The sequence below is a fragment of the Blastomyces dermatitidis genome (genome assembly GCF_000003525.1).
Source record: "Blastomyces dermatitidis ER-3 genomic scaffold supercont1.7, whole genome shotgun sequence".
Taxonomy (NCBI): Eukaryota; Fungi; Ascomycota; class Eurotiomycetes; order Onygenales; family Ajellomycetaceae; genus Blastomyces; species Blastomyces dermatitidis.
Genome location: NW_025544780.1, coordinates 46,872 through 69,972, shown reverse-complemented (window position 1 = coordinate 69,972; position 23,101 = coordinate 46,872). Strand labels below are relative to the sequence as shown.

General features: G+C 48.0%; 8 protein-coding genes across 11 annotated transcripts; 4 read left to right on the top strand and 4 right to left on the bottom strand.

The window, feature by feature from the left end:
• Positions 1-55: 55 nt before the first annotated feature.
• On the top strand, positions 56-4,018 carry BDCG_06497 (pre-rRNA processing protein Utp22). The gene has a single exon (XM_045422233.1). The coding sequence runs from the start codon at positions 450-452 to the stop codon at positions 3,780-3,782; it is 3,333 nt and encodes a 1,110-aa protein (XP_045277921.1). The 5' UTR covers positions 56-449; the 3' UTR covers positions 3,783-4,018.
• BDCG_06496 lies at positions 3,639-8,789 on the bottom strand. 2 transcript variants are annotated; one of them, XM_045422232.1, is made up of 5 exons: positions 8,316-8,785; positions 7,705-8,240; positions 7,485-7,633; positions 4,437-7,424; positions 3,719-4,303 (listed from the first exon to the last, which is right to left on the bottom strand). In XM_045422232.1, exons 2-5 carry the CDS (start codon positions 8,152-8,154, stop codon positions 4,108-4,110), a joined length of 3,783 nt encoding a protein of 1,260 aa, XP_045281723.1. In that variant the 5' UTR covers positions 8,155-8,240; positions 8,316-8,785; the 3' UTR covers positions 3,719-4,107. The 2 variants fall into 2 exon arrangements, with proteins under 2 accessions (XP_045277920.1, XP_045281723.1); XM_045422231.1 differs by having other exon boundaries at positions 3,639-4,303; positions 7,705-8,789.
• BDCG_06495 (ubiquitin carboxyl-terminal hydrolase) lies at positions 8,593-10,733 on the top strand. Its single transcript, XM_045422230.1, has 6 exons — positions 8,593-9,104; positions 9,177-9,271; positions 9,368-9,467; positions 9,549-9,730; positions 9,795-9,982; positions 10,076-10,733. Exons 1-6 carry the CDS (start codon positions 8,979-8,981, stop codon positions 10,630-10,632), a joined length of 1,248 nt encoding a protein of 415 aa, XP_045277919.1. The 5' UTR covers positions 8,593-8,978; the 3' UTR covers positions 10,633-10,733.
• BDCG_06493 (F-box domain-containing protein) lies at positions 10,668-14,825 on the bottom strand. The gene is made up of 5 exons (XM_045422228.1): positions 14,126-14,825; positions 13,879-14,032; positions 12,735-13,783; positions 11,306-12,636; positions 10,668-11,223 (listed from the first exon to the last, which is right to left on the bottom strand). Exons 1-4 carry the CDS (start codon positions 14,548-14,550, stop codon positions 12,462-12,464), a joined length of 1,803 nt encoding a protein of 600 aa, XP_045277917.1. The 5' UTR covers positions 14,551-14,825; the 3' UTR covers positions 10,668-11,223; positions 11,306-12,461.
• Positions 10,805-13,599, top strand: BDCG_06494 (uncharacterized protein). The gene is made up of 2 exons (XM_045422229.1): positions 10,805-11,242; positions 11,346-13,599. The coding sequence occupies exons 1-2, from the start codon at positions 11,062-11,064 to the stop codon at positions 12,260-12,262; spliced, it is 1,098 nt and encodes a 365-aa protein (XP_045277918.1). The 5' UTR covers positions 10,805-11,061; the 3' UTR covers positions 12,263-13,599.
• Positions 14,825-19,794, bottom strand: BDCG_06492 (RING-14 protein). Of its 3 annotated transcripts, none has more exons than XM_045422226.1 (4): positions 19,052-19,794; positions 16,643-18,936; positions 15,538-16,569; positions 14,825-15,457 (listed from the first exon to the last, which is right to left on the bottom strand). In XM_045422226.1, the coding sequence occupies exons 2-4, from the start codon at positions 16,890-16,892 to the stop codon at positions 15,321-15,323; spliced, it is 1,419 nt and encodes a 472-aa protein (XP_045281722.1). In that variant the 5' UTR covers positions 16,893-18,936; positions 19,052-19,794; the 3' UTR covers positions 14,825-15,320. The 3 variants fall into 3 exon arrangements, with proteins under 3 accessions (XP_045281722.1, XP_045281721.1, XP_045277916.1); XM_045422227.1 differs by lacking the exon at positions 19,052-19,794 and having other exon boundaries at positions 14,825-15,272; positions 15,353-15,457; positions 16,643-17,311; XM_045422225.1 differs by having other exon boundaries at positions 16,643-19,794.
• BDCG_06491 (DnaJ like subfamily A member 5) lies at positions 17,547-22,944 on the top strand. The gene is made up of 3 exons (XM_045422224.1): positions 17,547-17,800; positions 17,957-21,584; positions 21,680-22,944. Exons 1-2 carry the CDS (start codon positions 17,685-17,687, stop codon positions 19,593-19,595), a joined length of 1,755 nt encoding a protein of 584 aa, XP_045277915.1. The 5' UTR covers positions 17,547-17,684; the 3' UTR covers positions 19,596-21,584; positions 21,680-22,944.
• BDCG_06490 (R3H and G-patch domain-containing protein) lies at positions 19,942-22,995 on the bottom strand. Its single transcript, XM_045422223.1, has 3 exons — positions 22,680-22,995; positions 20,835-22,602; positions 19,942-20,761 (listed from the first exon to the last, which is right to left on the bottom strand). Exons 1-3 carry the CDS (start codon positions 22,834-22,836, stop codon positions 20,305-20,307), a joined length of 2,382 nt encoding a protein of 793 aa, XP_045277914.1. The 5' UTR covers positions 22,837-22,995; the 3' UTR covers positions 19,942-20,304.
• Positions 22,996-23,101: the final 106 nt, after the last annotated feature.

Here is a 23,101-nt window from a genome sequence, read left to right as displayed (position 1 = left end):
CGGGGATCCGATCCCATGGCCAATTTATACACATTTTTTAGCAAGCGGCGTCTTGTAAGTCTTTTCCAAATCAATTACATGCTTAACAAGGGTCAGCTATTGTATTTTCTATTTTCTTCAAATAACTAGGTATATTCATCTAGCAAAAATGCGCACTATACGGCCAATATTTACAACAGCTAGACCTGCGTATTACAATACCGATACACCAATAAAATACACTACTTCATTCTCCAACCGCAAAAAAGAAAAAAAGTTGAAGCTTCAAAACGTCTCCAGCAACAACAGGCCGCAAAAGCTTCGAAATTTGAGGCTTTTCAGGAACCGCCATAACGACGGTAGGCCACAAAGGCATTTTTGCTGAGCCTCCAGTTCAAGCGCCATTTGCCTGCCATTGGCCCTTTTCTACTTTTATTTCCAGTCTCAATTCACGGTCTCGCGCCTTCGCAATGGCAGAAATCAGCGCAAAACGAAGAAAGCTAAGTATTGGGGATGGAGCTCAACAACCTACTAGAAATGGAACCAAATGGATGGAAAGCCGGTCGCGATCGGATGCCCCTACAGCTGAGCTTGCCGTTGCCAGCGGAGTGTTCAAGTCCAATGTCTTCAAGTTGCAGGTGGATGAATTGCTCTCGCAACTCCGGCCAGACCATGGCAAGCTACATTCCCGAGTCGAAAAGCCGTTGCGGAAGCTGAAAAGCATAATCGAAAACATACCAGATATCCCTCCCAAAACCGTGTCTGAGGCGGAGAAGGAGCTGCGAAAGCGATCGGGGGTTATTGCTCCATTCCCAGACCCACGTCCTGCGAAGGATACAAAGTATACACTGGAATATGCCGCACCTGCGAATATCAACGTCGTTGGGAGCTTTGCAGTCAAGACCGAAATAAAATCGAAGCTTACAACAATTGACCTCGCTGTCACTATCCCGCGTTCCCTGTTCCAAAGGAAGGATTACCTCAATTATCGATACTTCCATAAACGTGCATACTACATAGCATGCATTGCAGCAGGGATTAAAGAAGCCGCGGAGCCAGGTTTTAAGATAAGCTGGAGTTACCAAGAGGGGGATACACTGCGTCCTGTTATTCTGGTGGAACCCACAGAGGGTGCCGATGAAGCCTTCATCCGCTCCAAATCCCGCATCCGCATCCTCACTGCCATCGAGGAGGATATTTTCCCGACCTCCGTCACTGTTCCCACCAGCAACAACATTCGAAAGAAAAATGCGGATCACGCTCAACAACAAGATTCTACTCAGGCAGTGGACCATGCCCCTACCCCAATATACAACGCTGCTATTCGATCTGAGGCATCTGTTTCGGGCTTCTTGAGACTTCAATATGCGGCAAGTGTCAAGTGTCCAGCCTATCCGGACGCATGTATCCTCGGACGAATTTGGCTTCAGCAGAGAGGCTTTGGAACCTCCTTTACACAAGGTGGTTTCGGCCATTTTGAGTGGGCGACTGTCGTGGCTTTGCTTCTTGAAGGAGGCGGTCCTAATGGGAAACCGCTTCTCTCCCCGAGTTACAGCAGCTATCAAATCTTCAAGGCAACAATTCAGTTCCTTTCTGGCAAGAATCTTACCCAACCATTCATGTTGGATGCAGCTGGGATCTCGAAGCTCCCACCATCTGACGTGCCCGTTTTCTTTGATGGAAAAAGAGGCGTGAACATCCTTTATAAAATGTCCTCCTGGTCCTACGCCCTACTACGCCACGAATCTCTTACGACGCTGAAAATGTTAAACGACTCTCTTTGCGACAATTTTAACGGAGTTTTCATTCTCAAAGTTGATGATCCTCTCTGCAGATTTGACCATCTTATCTCTATATCTCCGCAAACTGCTCTCTCGGCAACTCTTCGCATCGTTAAATACCAATCGTCCATCTACAAAACCCTGTTAAAGGCCTTGGGCGACAGAGCTAAACTCATCAATCTTTCCATTCCAGACACCCCTGCCTGGCCCGTTGAGCTGGGTGCCCGCCCTTCCACCAAGGAAAATGGACCATCAATCACCTTAGGTTTATTGCTTGATGCTGAACATTGTAACCGGATAGTTGACCACGGCCCTTCAGCTGAGGATAAAGAAGCCGCTGCTGCATTCCAAAAGTTCTGGGGAGACAAATCCGAACTTAGGCGGTTTAAGGATGGGAGTATCGTGGAAAGTTTGGTGTGGTCCGATCGCCAGTCAGACCCACCAATTGTGCAACAAATTGTGGCCCATATCTTGAAGTTGCATTTTGGCCTTGATGAAAGCCGCATCACTTTTGCAAGCTATGGCCTCGATGCGGAATACTTCAACGGCGTCGGCGCATTGAACCCCACTGCTCCTTTTCAACCTTATATGGATGCTTTCAGTTCCCTTGAAAAATTGCTCCAGGGCATCGATGGTCTTCCGCTCACATTACATCAGCTCTCGGCAGCTAGCCCTCTATTGAGGTATACAGCAACCCAGGTTTCGAGCAGCGGTTTAGTGCAAAACACTCCTGCCGATATCCTCCTCCAGTTTGAAGGCTCAACACGGTGGCCAGAAGACCTGACCGCCATCCAAATGACAAAACTAGCCTTTTTACTAAAGATTGCGGAACTTCTACAAGACTCCGGGGAAGTAGCCTCCTGCCAAGTAGGCCTAGAGAATGAAAACAGCAAGATCCTCAACACTTCGTTCCTCGACATCGTTCTCCCAAATACCATCACATTCCGCCTTCGCATCTACCACGACAGAGAACAAACTCTATTGGAACAACAATTGAAAAAGAAAGACCTAGCAGCGCGCCAAAAGGAAGAATTAGCCTCTGCCCTCGCCACACACAGGCGCGCTTTCATCCAAGCCCCCCGACACACACAAACAATCCGAACCCTCTCGACCCGTTTCCCCCTTCTCTCCCCAACCATCCGTCTAGTGAAAAAATGGGCAAACTCCCACCTCCTAACCCCTCACCTCCGCGACGAATTCTTAGAACTGATCGTCTGCCGCGTCTTCGTCCACCCATACCCCTGGGATGCCCCCTCTAGCGTCATTACCGGTTTCCTTCGCACCCTTCACTTCCTCTCCCACTGGGACTGGCAACTGGAGCCGTTAATTGTTGATCTAAACCAGGAACTGACATCACAGCAATTATCTGAGATCCAAACGCGCTTCGACGCCTGGCGAAACATCGACCCGATGATGAACACCGTCACCCTTTTTGCCGCGTCTAACCTTGACCCCGACGGTGTCACCTGGACCCAGTTTTCGAAGCCGCCACGAGTTGTCGCGGCGAGGCTATCTGCCTTATCCAAGTCGGCTATGAGGCTCGTGATGGAGAAGAGGTTAGATTTACACGCGCCAGAACTCTTCCTATCACCCCTGACGGATTATGATTTTGTGCTCCGGTTGAATCCGAAATACGTTTCCGGCGGCCGGAAGAAGAAGAAGGATCAAGTTGTGTTTAAGAACCTTCAGGGACTAGGTCAGGGGGGACTCGATGGTAATATGACGGGGTTTAAGCCCGCTGCTGCCTTTGTGGATGAGTTGACCTGTTTGTACGGGCATGCTATTGTATTTTTCCATGGGGATGGGGAGTCCGGGGGCGGCATCATTGCCGGAGTTTGGAATCAGCAGACGACGAAACCACGGGGCTGGGGGTTGAAGATTGGTTATTCGACTGTTCCATCGAATGTTGAAGGAGGGGCGGAGGAAAATGGGGCGGAGCTCATGCCTAACAGGACAGCGATTTTGAATGAGATTGCCACGGTAGGTGGCGAGCTTGTCGAGAAGATTCAGGTTAATCGGTAAAAATACGAATAGGTAGATAGGAGAACAAAGAAAGTAGAAAAATTTCATTTATCAATACGTTATAGATTTTAACATTTCCTCCTTTTTACAATAAAAAGAGCAACAATAAACTACACAAAAAATATAAGGGAAACTGACAAACGGTGACCTAAAATAACGCCGATGCTATGTAATCCCCCCCATTCTCTCATCATTAGGGACAAACAAACGAGATCCACACATTAACCCAACCCCTCGGCCTATCAAGGCTCTATAGACGCAAATAAATCTATATTACACAAGGGGGCGGGCCATCTAATCTGTATATGAGGCGACTTGCCTGTCACTAGCCTCTTTTCCGCCCGCCCGATCCTGCTGCATCCTGGGTAGAGAACGAGCAGTACTTGTCTTTGATCGCAACAACTTCGTAGCTACCTTCGTCAGATGTTCGGATAGTTTTGGTGTGTTCATAGGATATGTCGTGTTTAGTATCCAAAACCTGTGATTTCTTCCCCTTCCGGTCTATTGAACTGCGCGTATATCTGTGCAGGAAGAGCAAAGTCAGTCTTTCATCTCAAAAGCAACCAAAGACGCCAAAAATAAGACGACGCAGAAGGAGTAGGATACGACAATAGAAAACAAACAGCAGGGAGGGAGTGAAAGGGAGTAACTTACGTGAACTCAAACGGCGGAGTTCCCCAAAACTCAAATACCATCTCAGCTTCTCCACCCTCATGTATCTCGACAACAGAAACCGATCCACGACTGACTCTCACGCTAGGCATTTCATGGATAGTCTTGGTGATATTCTTGTACGCTTTGCACTTCCCACTTGCCCCGTCGCTCACGGCCGTAATAACAAATTCACCTGGTTTTTCCGCAATGCGGCGGAAGCTAGTATTCGGCACAGTAGCTTTCCGCTCCACGCCGTTAAAAGTATAATATACCTCGAACGGCGCGTGACCAGATAGCGAAAAGGAGAGGCGCTCTCCAACGCAATAGTCCACCTGCGCTTCCAGCGGTAGAATGGTCGGGACATCTGAAATAGCGACTCGAACGGAGGAGCCTTCGTATTCTGTGGTGCGTTGGCAGCCACGCGCATCCCGGACTTTCTGGATGCTGATGACGTGCTGTCCTAGGTCGAGGTATCGTCGCGGGATGGGTAAGTTGTACCGGTTGGAGTCTACGTGTGGTATGGATAGCACCTCCGGCTTCGATACTGAAGAATGCTTGATCCCAATCTCTAGGGAGAACGGCGGAACCCCTTCCAGAATTATAGGGATTACTTCCTCCGCATTGCCTTCTTCTTTACAGAATCCGTATATATGGTTGGGTTGTTCAAAGCGAGCAGAAGGGCGAGGATTGACTTGTTGGGTAACGGTGAGCGGCGCATGTTTCTTATGATCGAAGCTATAGAGATTATCACCCAGTTCAATAATCTTATAGGAATAGACGCCCGGTTTTGAGGTGTCCATTCGTAGAGATGCAGAACCCAATGCCGCTGTCATTGTCTTGAGGCTCATAGAGATCCCGCCAGTAACTAGCCGACGCTGTTGCTCGTACCTAACCGTGTAAGGAGGTGTGCCATCGAATTTCACCTCCATGAGATCCTCATCACCCTCGCAAACCTCTCGTTTTTCTAGAACATCCTTGTCTTCAACGGAAATGCCATCGATAGTTGTAATTCTTGGTCCAGGGATCCAAGCAATTTCGAACATGCTTGCTTTTTTGTCAACAGAACCGGGACACGTAGAATCGTTGACTTCGATGATTTCATATCGTCCACGTTGGGTGAGTTGGACAACACTGTTCTCATTATATAGTGTCCTTTCGATGAGAGGCATCGAAGGGTCATCAAGGTTTTGAAATCTGACGGTCCACGGCGCCACTCCTTCCAACCGTAGTGGTACCTCCACTTTCTTGTCCTCCAGAGCAAGGATGCTGCGTTTCTTGTCGAGTAGACCGAAGGCAACCTGAGGTCTCTTAGGTCGGACATCAATCTTGATTTCCTCCTTTAACAGCCTCTTGCAATTTGACTTATCTTTCACACTTGTCAAACCTAGAGTATATCCACCGCCGTCAACAAGATCATCAGTAACAACAGTCGCTATTTCATGCTCGCTCCGAAGCGTATGTTTCATCCGTTTCCCGTTATGAACGAGCTCGTACTGTAGTTCCCATGGAGCCTCTCCAACGAAGAAGACATCAACCGAAACAGGTTCACCAAAGCAGGCTTTGCGACTGGTCACATGACCCAGGAATTGTGCGGAAGCAGGAGGCTTCACATCTTGCTCCAGCGTCGGAACCTTGCCCTTCAATGATTGGGGCTGATAAACGCGATCTGATATGTCAAGGAATTCGTACTTATAATGTCCTGCTTCTGCTGGAGTAAAATCGATTTGGCTCCTCAGAGAGTCGATGGATATGAGACGCGTCTGAACTCCGGTAGTCGTTTCGATATTATACCGAATTTGAAACGGAGGTGTACCAATCAGGTCGAGATCTACAAGAAGGCCAACCGAATTATTTGCACACTTGTCATATAGCTTTTCGTAGCGCAAGTTAATACTTGGCTCAGGAGGGTTATGAAGGAAGCAAGACGCAGGTTCGAAGATCTCCCCTGAACAAAATTGGCTGGAGATAGCAGTAAGGCTATACCATCCTGGCTCTTTGATTCGAGGTTTGTGGTTGACACTTTGAAGGTTGACTTGTTGCACGGAGGGAGGAATGGAAGTATCATCCTGAGTAGCCTCGCTCCTGAAGGAGTACGTCAACGTATAGGGAGCGTCAGCTGGCTCGTCGCGTCCAACGGAATGGAAATGAACGGGGAGATCGATGGAAGAGTCTTTCGCGACTTGGAGGTAGGATTGGGCGTTGCATCCAGTCAATGAAACACGAGGTCGCTCATGAACTAAGAATTTCTGAGTTTGGGGCGAAGTCTTTACAGGCTGTTGGTCACCATCGTCAAGAATAAGAGAATAGTTGGCGACATTTCCACAGGCATCGTGGACCTCTTCAATAGAATAGATCCATTCACCCCCAATGCTCAGCGATTCGTTAAGCGGGACCTCAATTCTCTGAGACTGCGCCCAGCTAATTTCTGTGTCCTTTGGATCTATCAGGGAGCCAACTCGAACCTGATTGGTGAGAGGTGATCTAAAATTTTCTGGCTGAATACTCTGGAACGAGACGCCGTGATCGATGCAATTAACCTTACGACTGTATTTGATCTTCAAAGGGGGTGTCCCCTCGACTACCAGCGTCAAGTCTGACAGCTCGCCCTTGCATCGGTTGTCCGCCGAAGTCCGAATAACCGCTTTCGGGCACGCAGCAACCAGGGTGTCAAGTGGGCTGCGCCTAACTTCAAGCTTCGAATCGTCCACGACTCTTTGTAGCTGGTAAATTCCTGTTTTTCTAACTGGAAATAGCAAATCTCTTGGGCTATACTTATCCGAACTCGGATGACCCTTATTCGCTAACTTCATCATCTGCTTCAGTTGTTTGGATGGAATTGAAATAGTCTCATTCTGGCCAGACTCGAGGTCAACTCGTAATAGATCAATGATTATCGGCGTAGTCTGATTCACACGGATTGGTAACATCGCCTGGGTTGTCTGGCCATCGATACAAAACGAGGTTTGCTCTGGGTTCAGTACCGCGGACCTAAAACTTTTTGTCAGTCATCAATATTAAGCGGGAATATTTGGGGGACAAACAACTCACCCTTCAGGGAGGATATGAATAATTTGCTTGCCAAGAATCAAAGACGAATTACGGAGGATATCAGCCGGCCTAACCCTTCTTTCTGATATGGAAAGCTCCCTGTCATAAGCCAACTTGACCAGGGCAGCCATCCACGACTCTATAGGTATCTGCTTTAAGATTATTATACATCTTTGGTGTATTTTGGCATTGGAGGGGACTTCATTCATCGTAAACTTACAGGAATGCGGAACATCAAAAAGGCATTGGCAACAGCATGCACCATGAATACCGCCAACGTAGTCGAAAACGCCCATTCTAACCACGGTATCCGCAGAGCAGGGAGACCGAACAAGAAGATGCCGTCAATTGAGACCCATTTTAAGAAGAGCCAGGTTGAATCAAAATCATCTGACGAGGTCCAGAATTCGTACATGCGCCACGCATTCAGGGCCATGTAGAAAGCCACCACATATAGTCTCTGAGACGGGGCATCGATAACACTGAAGGGAATAAGCGGCGCGCTTGTATCGTCCTGTTCCAGCCTCACTGGTGCGGGTTTCTCGTTTCGAAGGCTCCGCATCCGGGCTTCGAGTGGAGTCCCTCTCGGTCCATCGCTGAGGGTTCTGTAACGTGGGGAATGGCGGGGGGTTTGGGGGAAGGAAGATCGGAGTCGAGGAGTGCCGTTCATGACATGCTTGGGGGGGCTTGGTTACGGCAAGGGAGTTGTAAAGGTACACACGATAGCCGGCTTTTCATTCCAGGTCCCATCCAAGCCTACAGGAAAAGAGAAAGTTCAGGATGGACAGAGTTGTTAGATTTAAACGAGTCGCGAAAAGATGGTTAACTGACCCTGTCAGTACCATGCACTCCAGCTTGCGATTCCCGTCGTAATGAGGTTGTTCTCCAGTTATGTTAGGAGAGCAGGCAAATCAAAGGCGAAAGCTCGCTATCGCAAAGGATTTACTTCAACCCAAGCTGCAACTAGCCGGTGAAATCCACATACAAAGGAGAGAAAGGCAAATAAGCAAAAGAGAAAAGAGTGGACGTATGCTGGATCTTCCTCTCCCTAGCTGATAGGGCCTGTTTGTCGACCTGTGGCTGCGGATATCAAGTTGATAAGTATGTAGTTGTATGCTCTGCGCGAGAAAAAAAAATGCTTGTCGACGCGTGAGGTTGGTGCCAAGACATCGCCAAATATTTAATAACTATTTAAATACTCCAACCCAACAACCACCGATCGATCAGCGTCAGAAGCTCCAGTGCGAGATGTGGAAACGTTTGAAGATTGAATATCTATGCAGTAGAGGAGTGAAGGAATCTCTATTCTTTATTTGTCCGTTATCTGTGTTTCATCCTTCTTGTTGTTCGAAGAAATACCTTATATAAATAGTTACCTTGTCTTCGCTATTATTGGTCCAGAAGTTACAACCCTCCTCACAAGCACAAGCCGAACCACCACGATCATCACTTCAACTTTCAGATACTCAAGTTCACCCGCTAGATTAGTACAAGATGACAGATCGGGCAAAACGACGACGGCTCAATCCGCCAAAAACCTTTGAGGCTTTGCCACTGCAGCCGTTAACAAAAGCTGATAAAGCTCACTGGAACGGCTTCTGCGAGATCGAATCGGAGCCAGTATGTCTACGGGAGGCCCTACGCGTTGATAGTTAATATATCTTCCTTCAAAGCTAATATGACATTGAAAAGGCTCTTTTTAATGTTATGCTACGGGACTTTGGTGTTAAGGGGGTTAAAGTGCAGGAGGTTGTGTCGCTAGATGATGAGATGCTAGAGTTCCTCCAGTATGCCACATCCTTATATCTCTTGATAGCACCCTCAATTCAATAATTCAATAATAATTTATGATATTTTTGACTAATTCCAATTTATCGAAACAGCAAACCGGTCTATGGGCTCATATTTCTCTTTCGGTGGAAGGAAGATGACCCAGATAAACAGGAGTCAAGTTGCCCAGAGGGCATTTGGTTTGCGAATCAGGTTCGCTTCCGTATCTCCCAACAATGAGGGCATGCAAAGCAAAATACATCTACTAAAGATTCACCTTTTTTTTCTTGTTAGACATCAAGCTACGCTTGCGCAAGTGTTGCGCTGCTGAACATTATCAACAATGTCGATGAGATTGAACTAGGGGAAGAACTGCAGCATTTCAAAGACTTCACGATGTCGTTTACCCCAGCATTGCGTGGGGACGCAATCGGCAATTTCGAATTTGTTAAACGCGTCCACAACTCGTTTGCGAGGTAGGTCTAATATCGCCTAATCACAATAGAAAAACAGATAACTTATTCCAAGCTCAAACCACAGAAAAATGGACGTCCTCAACACCGACCTCCAGCTAAAGACTGAAGCTATGAACCGAAAGTCCAAGGCGAAGAAATTGAAAAATCAGGATTATGATGATAGCGAAGCTGGCTTCCATTTCATCGGCTTCGTCCCAGCAAAAGGGAAGCTATGGAAGTTTGATGGGCTGGAGCGCCAGCCTCAAAATTTAGGTAGACTATCACTTCATTCCCTGCCTCAAAGCCAAGTTTCTTTAATTTTCCCTTCCCTTTCAGTTTCCTTTAACTAACCCCCTTTCATTCAAGGCGACTGCTCGGGTGATAAGTGGTTGGATCTAGCGAAGCCTGAAATTCTTTCAAGGATGGCAGAATATGAGGAGGGTCAGATTGAGTTTTCGATCCTGGGACTGGTTAAAGACCCTCTGATCGATTTGAAAGCACGGCTTGCTACAAACATCAAGTGCATCGCCACTATAGACGAGCAGCTATCTACTCTTGGCGCTTCCCCATTGGAACTGGATGACCCAGCAACGACCGTCGATGGAAACGTTAACGGTATTGGGCATGATCCGTTCCTCAATATCGCGCGGGAAGAGGTGGAGCGAGCTGACGTGCCGGAAGATCTCAGAGCCAAATACATATCCGCAACCCCAGATGAGTTGGCAACGTATCGAGAGGAGCTCGTCATTGCTCAAAAGGATACACGAATAATGATCAGTGAAGAGGAACAATCTCATCGAGCCGATGAGGACTACGCGGCGGCCAGAAGACATGATTACGGCCCTGCTGTGCACACCTGGGTGAGTCTTCTTGCACGCAAGAAGGTCATTGAAGGGTTAGTTGAGGAAATACTGGCGTATTGAATTATTGGGGTATGGCAGTTCGTTGAAATATTAATTTTGTATTATATATAAGGAATGATATTTGTGCACCCAGTATTTTACCGTTTTATGAAGCACATGATGAAGCATCGTGTATCTCTTCGTTTCAAGGGGTTGTTTAAAATTTCCGTAGAGCGTACAAACCAAAAACGGACAAGCCTTCATTGACCGTGAATGCCCTCAATCAACACTGACATATATAACTATTCATTCATTCATCTTCAACGAAAGAAAAGGAGTGGGTTGTGTCTCGCGCCACAATAAAAACCGCCAAACACGAGCCCCGCAACACACGACTTTTCTCTAAATATAGATAGAACCTTCACCCACCAATACATGGAACAACGGCGGGTTTTTTCGAGAATTGTCAGGATTCAAACATAGTCTACACAATCCGAAAGAGAAAAAAGAATGACCTCCGATCCAGAAGATACAGAGCTGAAGTTGGAAGTGGACCTAATGACGCTCGACTACCTGGTTTACAAGACAATAATCGCGGTGGTTGAGGACCGAGTGGCTCAACGGAATGGCGAGCAGGCACAGTCGAGGCATAGAACTAAAAATGGAGATAATCTTCTGGGGATATTTGACGGTTAGTTTTCTTTTAATTGAATTTGTTTAGCTGTATTTCAAATCAATGCGGTGGTTGAGGTACCTGGTATTTAACTATAAAACTAATTATTACTCGCGGGCAGGATTCATGCAAATATTTCGATACAATCATCTCAACAATACCAGCAGCGACAGCAGCGACAGCAAGGATAGGAATGATAGAAATAACACTGATCTTAATAATAATAATGCAAACTTCCCCATACACGTGAAAATCAAACTTCAGATTCTCACTGTTACAAATCTCTTGTGCCGACGGTATACTCGGGGCTCCCGCACTTTTCTCCCGTCAGAAGACGCGCTCCAAGCCCAAAGAAAGCAGAACAAGGAGCGTGCAGAGCGCTGGCTACTTCAAAATGAAGATCACAAAATCAGCTGCGGGGATGGAAGTACGCGGGTTATGGATGACAGGTCGTTTCTAGAGCGGAATCGACGGGACATGTACTTGCACATGGGCATCCCTTGCGAAGATGGTGATGACAATACACCCATCGTCACCCTCCTAGATATTTTACCAGAGTGTATATCTCTCTGCGGGATGATCTACCACCACGACATACCAGACGTCAGCTGGATGGAATTGCCGGTTCGGTTTATGTTGTTTGCTGCTATTGAGGAGATTCTGTTACAGGGCAAATCTATAACGGAAGCAGCAAATGAGGCGTTTGCGTGGGATTATCCTTACAAATTCGAGGGTGATGATGATGATGAAAATTTTGCACAAGATTATAAAGCTCAGGTTGCCCAATGGGAGTCTGTGAGGGAATCAGTGAAAGCATCCCTTCTTGGCGCTGATGGAGACAAAGGGTGGGAGTCACGTATAGGGGAAATATTAGAGAAATGTCCCTTCATAAGATTTGAGGAATATGTCATGGAATGGTTGGCTGCATTGCTCAAGTTCCAAAATATGCCTATTCTTGTGCAGCTAGAGGATGGGAAGTTGGAAGGGCTGACATTACAAGAGACCGCTGCATTGATGGATAGAGTTGGTATCCAATAAGGCTATTTGCGCAGCCCAAGAAGGTTTTTTATTTTCATATTTAAAGAAGGTGGGAAGGGACGGGGGAACGAGAGAAATATCCAAGCCAAAGCATTATTGCCCCTATTTCGATATATGGGGGATCCAATCCTAACGCCAACCATTGGTTTCCCAAAAGGAGACCCAACCCCCGCTTGTCAACCACGATCAATCACCAAGGTCAGTCATCCGGATACTCGTCTCGAATATTGCTAACGAACACCCGCGACTCCGGGTCCCACCTCTTAAAATGCTTACCAGCCAGCTTCACAAATGCTGGTGGTAACTGAGAAATTTCTGGCGACACTGGATCAATATTTTCCTCTGCCACGTATCGTACGCTTTTGTCGGATACCCTGAAAAAAAGAAGAAGAACCCAACATGTTAGCAACTGGTCCCGACCCGCATAAAAGATCGGTACAGGAGGGTGATATGGAAACAAGGAATCACGTACAAAACATGGTAGAAACTTTGATGTCTGCCAGCCCGTAACCGATCAATCCCCATCCGCTGCATCCACTGCTCCCCAGCTCCGCACTCGGCGTCCCAGCCAGTAATGACAGCAACATAGTCGTACCGACGATGTCGGAACACCTGTCCGATCTTATATTTTACATGCTTATGTTCCGGCGTGCGGCTCCGCACCTGTTTCGGGATCTCATCACCCGCACGCAGGACGCGAACACTCTCCAGTAGCGGGGCATATTCCGGCAGATTCTCAAATAGCGGTATCAAGTACTCCTCGATGAGGTAGACATCCGATTGGAAATCGGAAGCAAGATTATCCATCAACGCCGGCAGATGGCGTCGCAGGGAAGCATGACCATGACCAACGTCCCGTGGTGGGAAGACGCCCGGCACCTGGCCGTCCTGGTTGGCATATTCCGCAAGGAGCATGGAAGACCAAAGCGCGGCATACTTCACGTTAACGGGATCAAGGCAGGTGTCCCGGATGCGCGGGGTCTGAAAGACCGAGTTCAGAATGTTCTTGCTGCAGCGAAGAACTATCTCCTGCACGAGCGATTCGCGCAAAAAGGTCGACCGGGACATCGTCAGGGCTCCCAAAAAGTTCAGCTGTTCCTGCAGCTCAGTTACCCGCGTTTCCTCTGTTGAGCGGAACGGGTCCATGTACATGGGATCGCCGGGTTTGCTGAGGTCCTCGAGCGGGTTTCCGTCCATATCGTGGCCTTCGGCAGGGTGTATGATGACATGAACATGGAAGGGGAATCCGCAGGGATGGGCATCAAGGCCAAGTCTCCGTGCAACATAACAGTATATAGATGAAGAAATGAGAGGAAGTGAATTATGGCCGTGATTCCTTAATGCGAGACCTATAAAATTGTGCTCAATATTGTAATACTCCCTTTTTGGGTCGATACCGGTTAGATCATGTTCCCGTAGATACCTAGCTATCCTTCTCGCTCTGTTTCGTGGGCTTAGCTCCATGATCACTGCGCAATCTTTGGACAATCGTGTTACGATACTCTCAAGGTAATTTGAGATCTACAGAGCATTGTCAATTAGAATCCCTGACCCGGGTTGAAAAAAAGAAAATGAGATGAGGGCATTAAGATGGTAACGATATCATCCCCACCTACATCGTTAAAATCCCCGGGCCCAGCTTCCAAAACGAACATGTCAAATGCCCCCAGCGCGCGTTCCAACGGGATATCCTCCTTGTTTTTCAATCTATTCCATACAGGTATAGCCATTGTCCGATGAAGGCAGCCGAGGATGGCGATGCTATGATACCTATTTTTTTATTCAAATTAGATTAGTATCGGTCGCCATAAATGACCAGGTTCAAAGAGGGTTAAATCAATCAAAAACAAATAAATAACCCACCGTCTCGCCAAATGATCCTCCCACTCCTCCCCAACCGTCGCATGGCGCAGCAACGTATCCTTCGCATCATACCCAAACTGCACAATGCGATGCGTTTTCTCAATCCTCCCCGTCTGGTTCATAAGAATACTATCTAACATCTGCGTGGTGGTGACATCAATGCGGCGCCGAAGCGCATAGAGCGCCTTCCAGTCCACCGCGCTGACAGGCCCAGCCAATCGTCGTTGGAACTCATGGCGGTGGTCCCAGAATTTGAAATCTTTCTGGCAGTACAGGCGCCAGAGGAGAGGAACGTTTGTCGCGCTTTGGAAACGGCGGGATGTGCGTTCTAGGGTTAGTGCTGTGCTTGCGGGAGAGTAGCAGAGAATGGTGTGCAAGACTTCGTCTGGGAGGCTGTCGAGGGTGGGGCGGACTGCCCATGCCATTTTTTATGGATTGTTGGAGTGGAGGCGGTTCGCAGAGCGATAACAATGTGATGGAAATAATTTCATAGCAAGAGAAAACGGCAGAAGGAATGAAACTGGGGATTGAATGGAGGAAACATTGTTATGCGCGGAGATAAGCTTGGTATGGATTTTGGTGTTTGGATTAGCAGGCCAACTCCGCACGCTGAGCCGAGCGGCAATAGAGTTACAATTGCATCATACCAAGGTATCCGGAATGTGATGCTGGAGCTGGGGCCTTAGAAATGGCTGCAAATTGAGGCTGAAGTTTGGCTTTTAAATGATTAATTATGCAAGTTACATACAGCTATAAACAATATAGACATTAAATCGGGGTATTATATACATGATATCGTCATTCACAGTTCCCATCCCATCCACCATTCCACTTAAAAATCATCTGCGGATGAAGAGGAATATACTTGGGTTCAACTGCCCTTGTAGCAAAGTTGTAAACGCTGTTCAGAGCAATGTGATCACAGCCGCCAGCCCTCCTAGCTGGCTTCGTCCTGGTAGCACAACAGAAGTCATACCCAGCAAGCAACGAAGCGAAAAAGTTCCCTAGGCTTGACTCCCCCAAGTTCATGGACACGACGGGGTCTTGCCTTTTCCCCGGGAACAGGGAGATAATCCTGGAAGTTAGTGGACAACTCGTTCCTCGTGCTATCATGTCAGGTCGTATTAATTGTGATTAAAGACCGTCGCTAAAATAAAAAATTAACAAAACTAGGCAGATCGAAATACATAGCACGCTACATCACAGAGCAAGAATCGTAAGAATTACCATAAAGATCAACCATCGCGGCTCTCTCGTTTTCCTTTTGCTTGGCCTTCGTCTCCTTTGGGAAACTGGCCGCAAGGAATGCAAGAAGTTCCATGTCCAGATTTGCTATACATCATGTCAGCTTACGATGTCACACAGACTTACCCACACGTGGCAAAAGGAGTGAAACCAAGACGTTAACATACCGCCTGTAGCTGACAATACAACCTCCTCTCGACAAAGGGCACATTTGTCCTGTTTAGCCCTTTGCATAACAACCAAGCAACGGATGCAGAAAACATGGTTACACCGCAGTCGCACGGGTTTAAACGAAATATTAAAACAGATAGGACACAGATAGTCGTCCAACTGAGGTATGACAGTAAGGACTTCTTCGGAAATCGTGTAACAGACGGCTTTGGCCATTGTTTCGGCCAAAAACGCCTCAACCACCATGAGTTCTGGAAAAATTGTCCCGGCAGGGAGAGCGGTGCGCTTGTCAAACTTTTTCAAGATCTTGTAGAGCGCGGTGCGATTGATCTCTTGGAACTTCAGGTTTTGCAGCAGTGCGTTGTTGATGCACAGGAACGTCTCAAGCGCAGCACGACCCTCCTTTCCAAGCTTTTTTATCCGCCGGTCCTTCGTCAAGGTAGCTTGAAATTTTTCCAGCTGCTGGCTGGCGGCTTTGGAGTCTCTCTGGCCCGAACCTTGCTCATCGGTACAGAAAAACACTTGCATATCTATATACAGTCGAAATATCTCTCTCCAAGTATATAGAGCGGACTGCGATCTTCTGAATTGAGGTTTCGTTATCTTAACAATTTGCTGGCGCAAGTTTTTGGCCCGTTCATTCAGTACGATCTGTTCTCGTTCTTGGAGCTTGTCCAGGCCTGATAACTCTTTGTTCAGGATTTGGAAAAATTCGGAGTCGGCGGAGAGCGGTATCTCGACGGAATGCGCTGTTTCGGCGTTTTCATCTACGCTCTCGAGGGATATCCTCCGTTTGACAAGACTTAATTCCCCATCGGCAACCACTTCCAGGCAGCCGTCGTCAGTGAAAGATCCCAACTCAGAGTCCAGTCTAGCCAAAGTAGCCGCAGGTATCGGAAGGGGAATTTTGTTCAGTTGCTGAAGAAACTCGAGGGTTCGAGGAGAGACGAAAGCATCAATCGGGGAGCCATCCATGGGGTCGATTACGAAGGTCAATTTCGGCAGCCAAAACGAGGTGAAAGGGTTTTCTGCAAAAAATAGTTAGGCCTCCTATCCAAAAACAAGGGGTATCATTCATAGCTCGAACCGGCCAAAACTTACTGCTCAGGGAATACTGGAAGCCAAAAGGCCGGCTATCATCGCCAGCACCATCATACCCTCGCGCCTTGGCCGCTTGGCTTTGATGCCAGAGCAGGTTCAGGATTTCCGGGCGTAATCCCAGGGATAGCAGCTCCGTACACACCTTTTTGATGCATTTCTTGAGGCGCTTATAGGAGATTGCAGACTGAACCCACTGGGCAGGGTAATCCTCAGCGTTGAGGATCTGTGTGTAGTCACGCGCAAACTTCATTACTGGAGTCGTTTAAACGGATAGCAGGTACTATTTAACCAACTCCAACAGGGTATTCCTATGCGCAGCAAAAGAAAATGATGATGATGATGAAGCAAAGAGAGAAGTATTTATCTTTTTCGCAATAACCTATTTGTATAGGGATAACCACCACCATCAAGGATGTCGCATTTCAGAGGCGTGGAGAACAGGAGCGCGGCCCGATATCTTGGAGATGTAGGAGAGAACCGGTCGAGAGCAAATATACATTGCAGTAGCTTGAGGATATTTCGTTTATAGCAGCCTCGGAGGGTGGTTTGTAGAGGGTCCCAGGGGCAGATGGCGGGCAAATCGACGAAATAGATGGAAGTTATATATACATGCATGTATACACAGTACACAGACAGATGAATGACTTTTGACAGCAACTTCCAGGGTTTTTTTTGGATCCCCGTGGCCAGATGCCAAGCCTGCCAAGCATTCAAACCCAGAGGGCGCCACGTGCTGTCATCCGACCGTAATACCCGAATGACACCCAAAAATACCACTAACAAGCGCTTTTCTTACCATCTCGAACCAGTTCCATACCATACCATACCACCCCTCCGTACGCAATGACGTCGGGTCTTGGCCCGCTCCGCATTCAATCGATGACTAAGCCGCCGCATTGTGGACAAAAGCTTAATATTTTGATCGTTTGGCGGTCCTCGTTGTTAAGCTCAGGAACTCCAAGGGATTTCACAAAATCACCGCGCCAATCATTTTCCTTCTCTCCAGCACATTGTCTGTGCTGCTATCGACAAAGAGGAGTCCATGGGCCAGAGCCAGTCCTCCACTGCGGGGGGGAACAGTGGCGCCCCAGCTAATGAGGAAAGGAAGACGGATTACTACGAGCTGCTGGGTTTGGGAAGAACCGCTACAGAAGAAGAGTGCGCCTCATCCCCCAGTTTGGTTTTGATTTGATTTTTAAATGCCCTATCTTATGTGCTATGCTGGTCGCCGATGCCAGCGTAGCACGAGAGTATTAGGAAATGCGGTGGTGAAACCTGAGACTAATTTGATTTTATCCCCTTCTCCCCGCACAGGATCAAAAAGGCTTATAAGAAAAAGGCACTAGAACACCACCCAGACAGAAACTATGGTAATGTAGAGGCTTCCACCGCCATCTTCGCTGAGATCCAGGCCGCCTACGAAGTCCTATCGGACCCCCAGGAGCGTGCCTGGTATGACTCCCATCGGGACGCCATTTTGGCGGGCCACAATGGCCCCGCGGCTGCGCAGTATTCCCATAATATCAAAATGACAACCGCAGACGATATAACGCAGCTCATCATGAAATTCAACCCCCGTATGGATTTCTCAGATGCGCCGTCTGGCTTCTTTGGCGGCTTGCGGGAAACTTTTGAGCAACTGGCGGAAGAAGAGGCACTGGCGTGCCAATGGGGTGACTTGGAACCCGTCGACTACCCCTCATTCGGCCACAAAGATGACGATTATGACAGCATCCGCCCGTTTTACTCGATATGGAGCGGGTTTGCGACAAAGAAATCGTTCTCGTGGAAGGATGTCTATCGCTACTCGGAAGCACCCGATAGAAGGGTCCGCAGGCTGATGGAGAAAGAGAACAAACGACTGAGAGACGAGGGTATTAGAGAATTCAACGACGCTGTCCGGTCTCTCGTTGCCTTCGTGAAGAAGCGAGATCCCCGTTTCAAAGCCACCGTGCAGAATGAGGCGGAGCGGCAGAAATCTCTCCGGGATGCTGCGGCGGCGCAGGCGGCGCGCTCGCGAGCAGCAAATGAAGCGAAGTTGCACAACCAACAGATCCCAGAATGGGCACGGAGTGAAGAGACAGAGGAAGAAATGTTCAGCAGCAGTAGTGAATCTGTGATTGAACAAGACTATTTCGAGTGTGTCGTCTGTCGAAAAACCTTTAAGAGTGAGAAACAGTTCGACGCGCATGAGCGGAGTAAGAAGCACATCAAAGCTGTCAAGCAGCTTCGTTGGGAGATGAGAGCGGAGGATAAACACATTCAGCAACTAAGCACGGAAACGAGAACGGGCACTAGCAGTTCTGGTTCAGTTCAGGATTCCACCCAAAGATCCTCGTCCGGCGCCACTACCACCCAGGAAAATGACGAGCCCATTCCCTCAGACGCGGAAGATGAGCTAGAACATACTACTAAACCAACTCACGAAGACGATCCAGATTCCATATCGGACCACCACAGCGATTTATCAGAATCAAACATAAACCAAGCCGAAGCCGAAACGCAAATTCAAGGACCAGAGGAAGCAGATGACGATAACGACACCAGCGATACAAACGAAGATTACGCGCCGCGAGCCGTTCTCGAAAACCGCTTCGCCACAGATACAACTAGTGAGAACGCCAGCCTAACCATGCTAACAGAAGACATATCGAAAACCTCCATCTCAGCCACGCCCATGGGTACTAGTAATAATGATGATGACAACGACGACGAGCCGAAGCAAGCAAAAGTAGGCAGAGCAAAGTTAAAGCGCGCCAAACGCGCCGCTGCGGCGGCGGCTGCAGCTGAAGAAGGGAGGCAGGGCAAGACGTTTACATGCGCAAAATGTCACAGCTCGTTCACTTCCAAAACCAAACTATTTAACCATATCAAGGAGCTAAATCACGCGCAGCCTGTGCCTGCTACTAAATCTAATAATAAACAGGCGAAGAAGAAAGGCGCGAAGCGCTGATTTGTTGGGGGAGCCGAGGCTGCCTTTTTTTTGGTTTGTTTTAAGATTTTCGGCTTTCTATAGGACCTTTGACTGATTTGGTAGTGGGTTATATTGTTTCACTGCGGTTTTATTCGGTGCATAGCGTGGGGCGTTTCGTTTTATTTTGCAAAAAAGGATTATGATTCATGTACGGAGTACTCTGTACTCTGTACTCCGTACTAGGACGACTGTTCTGTTTTCATTTTTCAAGATAGAATATTTCATGTAGATATATAGTTTTATACTTCGCCATCTGGCAGCGGGGAACGCCTGCGTACTGTACCTTTTTCCTCACAGCGTTCCTATTGAGCGATTACTGCCACTGTTCTTGGCTTCTCGTGCTAGGACTTGGGATGGTTGCAACACAAGTTATTTTCAAAATCAGCACGTCAAGAAACGCGCTTGACGCGTCTTGACGCGGGTTTTTTTATTCGGTTTTTTGAGTCTATGAATAAGTATATAGGCATCTTAGAAAATAAACGATTTACTCGAGTCATACCGGTTTTGCTCTCGCTCCGATACACCAGTTCGCCCAATGTCATAATCGCAGAGCTCGTCTATAAATATGCTATAGGCTCCTAAACACCGTACTCAAAACATACGAACATAAACAAGAAAAAGAAAAAAGAAAACAAAGAAAGCCCAATAAGGAAGACCACATGAAAAATCACGACCCCTTCAGCCCCCTTCAGCCCAACCCAGCCTTTGAATTCTTAACCACATGCACAACAGGGTGTAAAATCCCCTTGTTATTAGCAGCCCCCAGCGCCGTCCCACTACTCCACCCCATCTTCTCCAGCATCGCACGGCCTTTATTCTCCGCCCCAATCTCCGGCGCAGACGCCCCGACAACATCGCCATCCATATACGAGGTGCCTTTCACACCGCCACCCCGGGACTTGGCAACGGGCTTAGGCCCACCTCGTTGGGATTTATCCATCCTCCGCATAAAGCGGCTGCTGGAGAAGACTCTATCGACCTGGTGGACGGCTGCTTGGCCCTCCAAGCTGGGTGTGCGGGATGTCTTGGTGAGGATTGGGAAGCGCGAGGTGCCGCTACCGCGCGACAGTGATTTGAGAGAGAGGATGTTTGCTATCTCGTGCACGAGTTTGCGGTTTCGCTTGTCCATTGGGGGCAGCGAGAGGCTGTTTGGTTTTCAGCCGTTAGTAATTTTCAGTTAGAAAAACGACTGGAAACTAGAGGGGTATCGTATCGTACCTTTGGGAAGACGATGCCAGGAAGGCCCGGATTTCCAGTTTAACATCATCAATACTCATGCCTTCCGTATACTTCGCCTTCATATTTACCTTTCCGGGCTTGGTGTCCAATAGTCCCTGTGCCCTTAATTCCTCGCGCTCCTGCTTCCTGGCTTTCTTCTTGTTTCGGTCGTTCTCCCAGGACACCTGCAGCTCATACGCCATATCACTATCAGACAAGTCGAAGTCATTCTGATGTGCATGGCGGCGGCCTTTTGGTTTCTTCCTTAGACTTGGACGGTCGAAGTCCATAACATCGAAGCCACCATATGGATCTTGATCTAAGGCATCTGCGAAAGCTGAGGCGGAAGGGAAATTCCCGTTTCGGTTTCGTCGCTTTTTCGGCTGGGTTGACTTGTATGGAAACTTTGATCTGGAGAAGCTTTCGAGGCCATCAAATCCGCCATCTCCGTTGAAAAGTAGGAGGTCATCGGTGCCTAACCCAAGAGAGTCCTGAGTTTGAAGTAACCGAGCCATCTGCTCATCCGTCAAATCTTGTTTCATGCCGTCGTCTAAATCTTGGTCAATCTCATCCTCTTCATTTTCATCCTCCTCGTCAAGGTCTGAAGAAGAGAGTTTAGATGCTGCCTCCCGCTGTGATGCAATCAATGCGACATTTTCCTCGAACCGTTGAATCAATTCGGACGCACTAGACATTATAAGACGCTCCTTTCGAACCCAACGGGCTTCGTCGGTGCTCTGACCCTTGCCGGTAAGCAAATACTGAATACTTTCGCCTCTTTCTCTCATGGAAAAGATGCGCCCTATCTCCTCGGGAAGTTCATCGGATGAGCTAAGGTCATTCAGGTCTTCAATGTCCGCAGAGCTCCATGACTTTGTGCTTGAATGGCCTACTTGTTTTCGATTCTGAATTTGAGCCCGACCTACCCCAGCATCTTCATCCTCCTCTTCTTCTTCGTCACTCGTGCTATCGTCCATCATATTTGCGATATAATCAGCCAGGATCTCCGAATCATCAGAATCCCAGCCCAATCTTGGCTTTCTGGGTTTTCGTGTGCGAGGACGTTTCTCCTTCCCCTTGAGGCTAATAAATTCGGGGGGGTTCGCTAGGTCATCCAGGACTGGCTCGGATGTATAGATTATTGCCGGCTCCGATTCGCTATCGGACACAGACGCCGGACGTGGAATAATGCTGTCCTTATCATGAGCGCCATCACTATCACCACCACAATCCGCCGGTATGGATGAATCATCCCGGATCGAAGGCCCAAGCTTACGGTTGGGACTAAGATTCTGGTTCCGGTAAGCTGGAGACTGTTGTAATCGTCTTCCCCTCCCTGTGAAAACTACCTCGTCTTCACTGGAATCTGGTTGGGAGGATAGGTGCAGGTTAAGCTCTATGGTGTGGTTTTCAGTTTGCATATTCTCTGGAGGATCCTCTCCCTTGCGATCTATGAAAAATATGTCCTGATCGCCCAGCATTGATTCAACTTTTTCCCCTCCTTCTTCATCTTCTTCTTCTGCTTCTTCTTTCTTCTCCTCCACATCCTTCTTGTCCACCAGGGTCGATGGATCTGGATTGGCTGGAGTGCCGTTCGGGGCATTATTCGCATTCCCATCGTTCGGGACCTCGAGGCTCTCCTGCACCAAATCGCCAGCACTGACAAATCTTATTTCATTGTATCGTAGTTTGAGATTGCTTCTGTGGGCAGTGTAGCGCTCAGTATCGCGGGCCTCCTGGGCCATAGTAAACTGTACTTCATTCTGTTCTTTCGATGGGGAAACAAAAACAGTCAGCGGGATAGTTAGGTAGCCGGGCAGTTGTAACACGGAGTAAAGAGCTTACTGAAGCCAATGTAGGGGACGGTATTGTTGGCACGATTGAATCCGCATTGATGCGCGGGGAGGGATCGGCGTGTTGCCACAACAAAGGCCGGGGAGCCAGGTCTGTAGCCTCCTCCGCCTCTGCCCTTTGTCTTTTTTGACCTGGCCATGGGGGTCATAGGAAACGAGGGTACTGCACGGCCACGGTAAGGAGTGGTGGTAGTGTCCTTGTCTGAGTTGTTGACGCTGCAGCCGTTGTTCCTGGCTTCTCCCTCTCAAAATACTCAACTGCTGCGGGATGATCGAAATAAATGACTCAGGCATCACTAACAAGCAAACACTGCAAACAGGTCTCTTAGATAAGCACTCCCGAAACAGTTAAACGTTATATATTTTTTTGTTTGCCAGCATGTAATTAATTAACTACTTTATAGAGAGCATATG

What these genes read in the sequence shown, in the direction of transcription:
- BDCG_06497 (XM_045422233.1), top strand. Translation starts at nt 450, where the DNA reads ATGGCAGAAATCAGCGCAAAACGAAGAAAGCTAAGTATTGGGGATGGA.
- BDCG_06493 (XM_045422228.1), bottom strand. Translation starts at nt 14,550, where the DNA reads ATGGCATGGGCAGTCCGCCCCACCCTCGACAGCCTCCCAGACGAAGTC. An exon ending in GAGGATCATTTGGCGAGACG is followed by an intron (nt 14,033 to 14,125) that starts GTGGGTTATTTA and finishes ATAAAAAAATAG; the next exon opens with GTATCATAGCATCGCCATCC. An exon ending in CAAAGTTTCTACCATGTTTT is followed by an intron (nt 12,637 to 12,734) that starts GTACGTGATTCC and finishes TCTTTTTTTCAG; the next exon opens with GGTATCCGACAAAAGCGTAC.
- BDCG_06491 (XM_045422224.1), top strand. Translation starts at nt 17,685, where the DNA reads ATGGGCCAGAGCCAGTCCTCCACTGCGGGGGGGAACAGTGGCGCCCCA. An exon ending in AGAACCGCTACAGAAGAAGA is followed by an intron (nt 17,801 to 17,956) that starts GTGCGCCTCATC and finishes CTCCCCGCACAG; the next exon opens with GATCAAAAAGGCTTATAAGA.
- BDCG_06495 (XM_045422230.1), top strand. Translation starts at nt 8,979, where the DNA reads ATGACAGATCGGGCAAAACGACGACGGCTCAATCCGCCAAAAACCTTT. An exon ending in GAGATGCTAGAGTTCCTCCA is followed by an intron (nt 9,272 to 9,367) that starts GTATGCCACATC and finishes TTATCGAAACAG; the next exon opens with CAAACCGGTCTATGGGCTCA. An exon ending in GCATTTGGTTTGCGAATCAG is followed by an intron (nt 9,468 to 9,548) that starts GTTCGCTTCCGT and finishes TTTTCTTGTTAG; the next exon opens with ACATCAAGCTACGCTTGCGC.
- BDCG_06496 (XM_045422231.1), bottom strand. Translation starts at nt 8,154, where the DNA reads ATGAACGGCACTCCTCGACTCCGATCTTCCTTCCCCCAAACCCCCCGC. An exon ending in TTTTGATGTTCCGCATTCCT is followed by an intron (nt 7,634 to 7,704) that starts GTAAGTTTACGA and finishes ATCTTAAAGCAG; the next exon opens with ATACCTATAGAGTCGTGGAT. An exon ending in ACTCCGCCGTTTGAGTTCAC is followed by an intron (nt 4,304 to 4,436) that starts GTAAGTTACTCC and finishes CTTCCTGCACAG; the next exon opens with ATATACGCGCAGTTCAATAG.
- BDCG_06490 (XM_045422223.1), bottom strand. Translation starts at nt 22,836, where the DNA reads ATGACCCCCATGGCCAGGTCAAAAAAGACAAAGGGCAGAGGCGGAGGA. An exon ending in CGTCCCCTACATTGGCTTCA is followed by an intron (nt 22,603 to 22,679) that starts GTAAGCTCTTTA and finishes CCCCATCGAAAG; the next exon opens with AACAGAATGAAGTACAGTTT. An exon ending in CTGGCATCGTCTTCCCAAAG is followed by an intron (nt 20,762 to 20,834) that starts GTACGATACGAT and finishes AAAACCAAACAG; the next exon opens with CCTCTCGCTGCCCCCAATGG.
- BDCG_06494 (XM_045422229.1), top strand. Translation starts at nt 11,062, where the DNA reads ATGACCTCCGATCCAGAAGATACAGAGCTGAAGTTGGAAGTGGACCTA. An exon ending in TCTTCTGGGGATATTTGACG is followed by an intron (nt 11,243 to 11,345) that starts GTTAGTTTTCTT and finishes ACTCGCGGGCAG; the next exon opens with GATTCATGCAAATATTTCGA.
- BDCG_06492 (XM_045422225.1), bottom strand. Translation starts at nt 16,892, where the DNA reads ATGAAGTTTGCGCGTGACTACACACAGATCCTCAACGCTGAGGATTAC. An exon ending in CTTCCAGTATTCCCTGAGCA is followed by an intron (nt 16,570 to 16,642) that starts GTAAGTTTTGGC and finishes TATTTTTTGCAG; the next exon opens with AAAACCCTTTCACCTCGTTT. An exon ending in TGTATTGTCAGCTACAGGCG is followed by an intron (nt 15,458 to 15,537) that starts GTATGTTAACGT and finishes CATGATGTATAG; the next exon opens with CAAATCTGGACATGGAACTT.